The sequence below is a fragment of the Austrofundulus limnaeus genome, unplaced genomic scaffold, assembly GCF_001266775.1.
Source record: "Austrofundulus limnaeus strain Quisiro unplaced genomic scaffold, Austrofundulus_limnaeus-1.0 Scaffold1399, whole genome shotgun sequence".
Taxonomy (NCBI): Eukaryota; Metazoa; Chordata; class Actinopteri; order Cyprinodontiformes; family Rivulidae; genus Austrofundulus; species Austrofundulus limnaeus.
This window is the reverse complement of record NW_013953801.1, coordinates 980-1,672: the sequence shown is the minus strand read 5'-3', so window position 1 is coordinate 1,672 and position 693 is coordinate 980. Positions and strand designations below refer to the sequence as shown.

General features: G+C 42.1%; 1 protein-coding gene across 1 annotated transcript in view; it reads right to left on the bottom strand.

Annotated features, from left to right (window-relative positions):
* The window catches only part of rptor (regulatory associated protein of MTOR, complex 1), a gene marked incomplete at its 5' end in the record, with an annotated part of 2,466 nt that extends 1,798 nt beyond the window's left edge, over positions 1-668 (bottom strand). Inside the window, 2 exon segments of the mRNA XM_014032232.1 lie at positions 348-477; positions 552-668. Of these exon segments, the coding sequence (XP_013887686.1) occupies positions 348-477; positions 552-668 (247 nt within the window).
* Positions 669-693: the final 25 nt, after the last annotated feature.

The window sequence follows — 693 nt, the reverse complement described above, 5'->3', positions numbered from 1 at the left end:
TATATATATATTTGACTTCAGTTGGACCATATTCGCTCAAAATTAAGTAAAAATAACTTTCAACACACTTTATAACATATTTTGGTGTCTGTTTTGACTTGCTTTAAAATAAAAATATTAAAAATCTTTCTTTTACAGATTTGCAGTGATGCCATTTTGTAGTTTGTTTACTTTCTGATTCAACTGCCAACAGTTTCCAGGAGTTTTTAGCCTTTCTTAGGTTTCTATTGATACCAAACAAGTCCAGGTTCAACTGACAGATCTTAAGTTAACAGAAGTTAAAGAGATAAAAAAAACTAGCAGTCATGTTTGTAACAAAGCAACAGGCAGAACTGCTTCTTGTTTACCCAGTAAGGATGGAAGGCTAAACAGCTGATGGCACCGATTCTTTGCCCCATGAAGCCGTCGTAGTATTTAATGTTGCTGATCACGTCTCCGTTAGTGTTGTAGACGGCTATGAACTGGTTCATCGATCCGCTGCGGAGCAAACCAGCCAGGTTAGTTTGGTAAAAAGGCTTGATGGGTTTCAGGTTTCACACAAACCCACTGACCAGGCGAAGAGGTTGGCCTGAGGGTGGATGTCCAGAGCCGTTAATCCCTTTACGGTCTGCAGGACGCTGATGGAGTCCGGCGATCGAGGCTCGAAGAACCGGACGTCTCCGTTGACGCTGAGGGGAGGAATCAGAGGCGGGT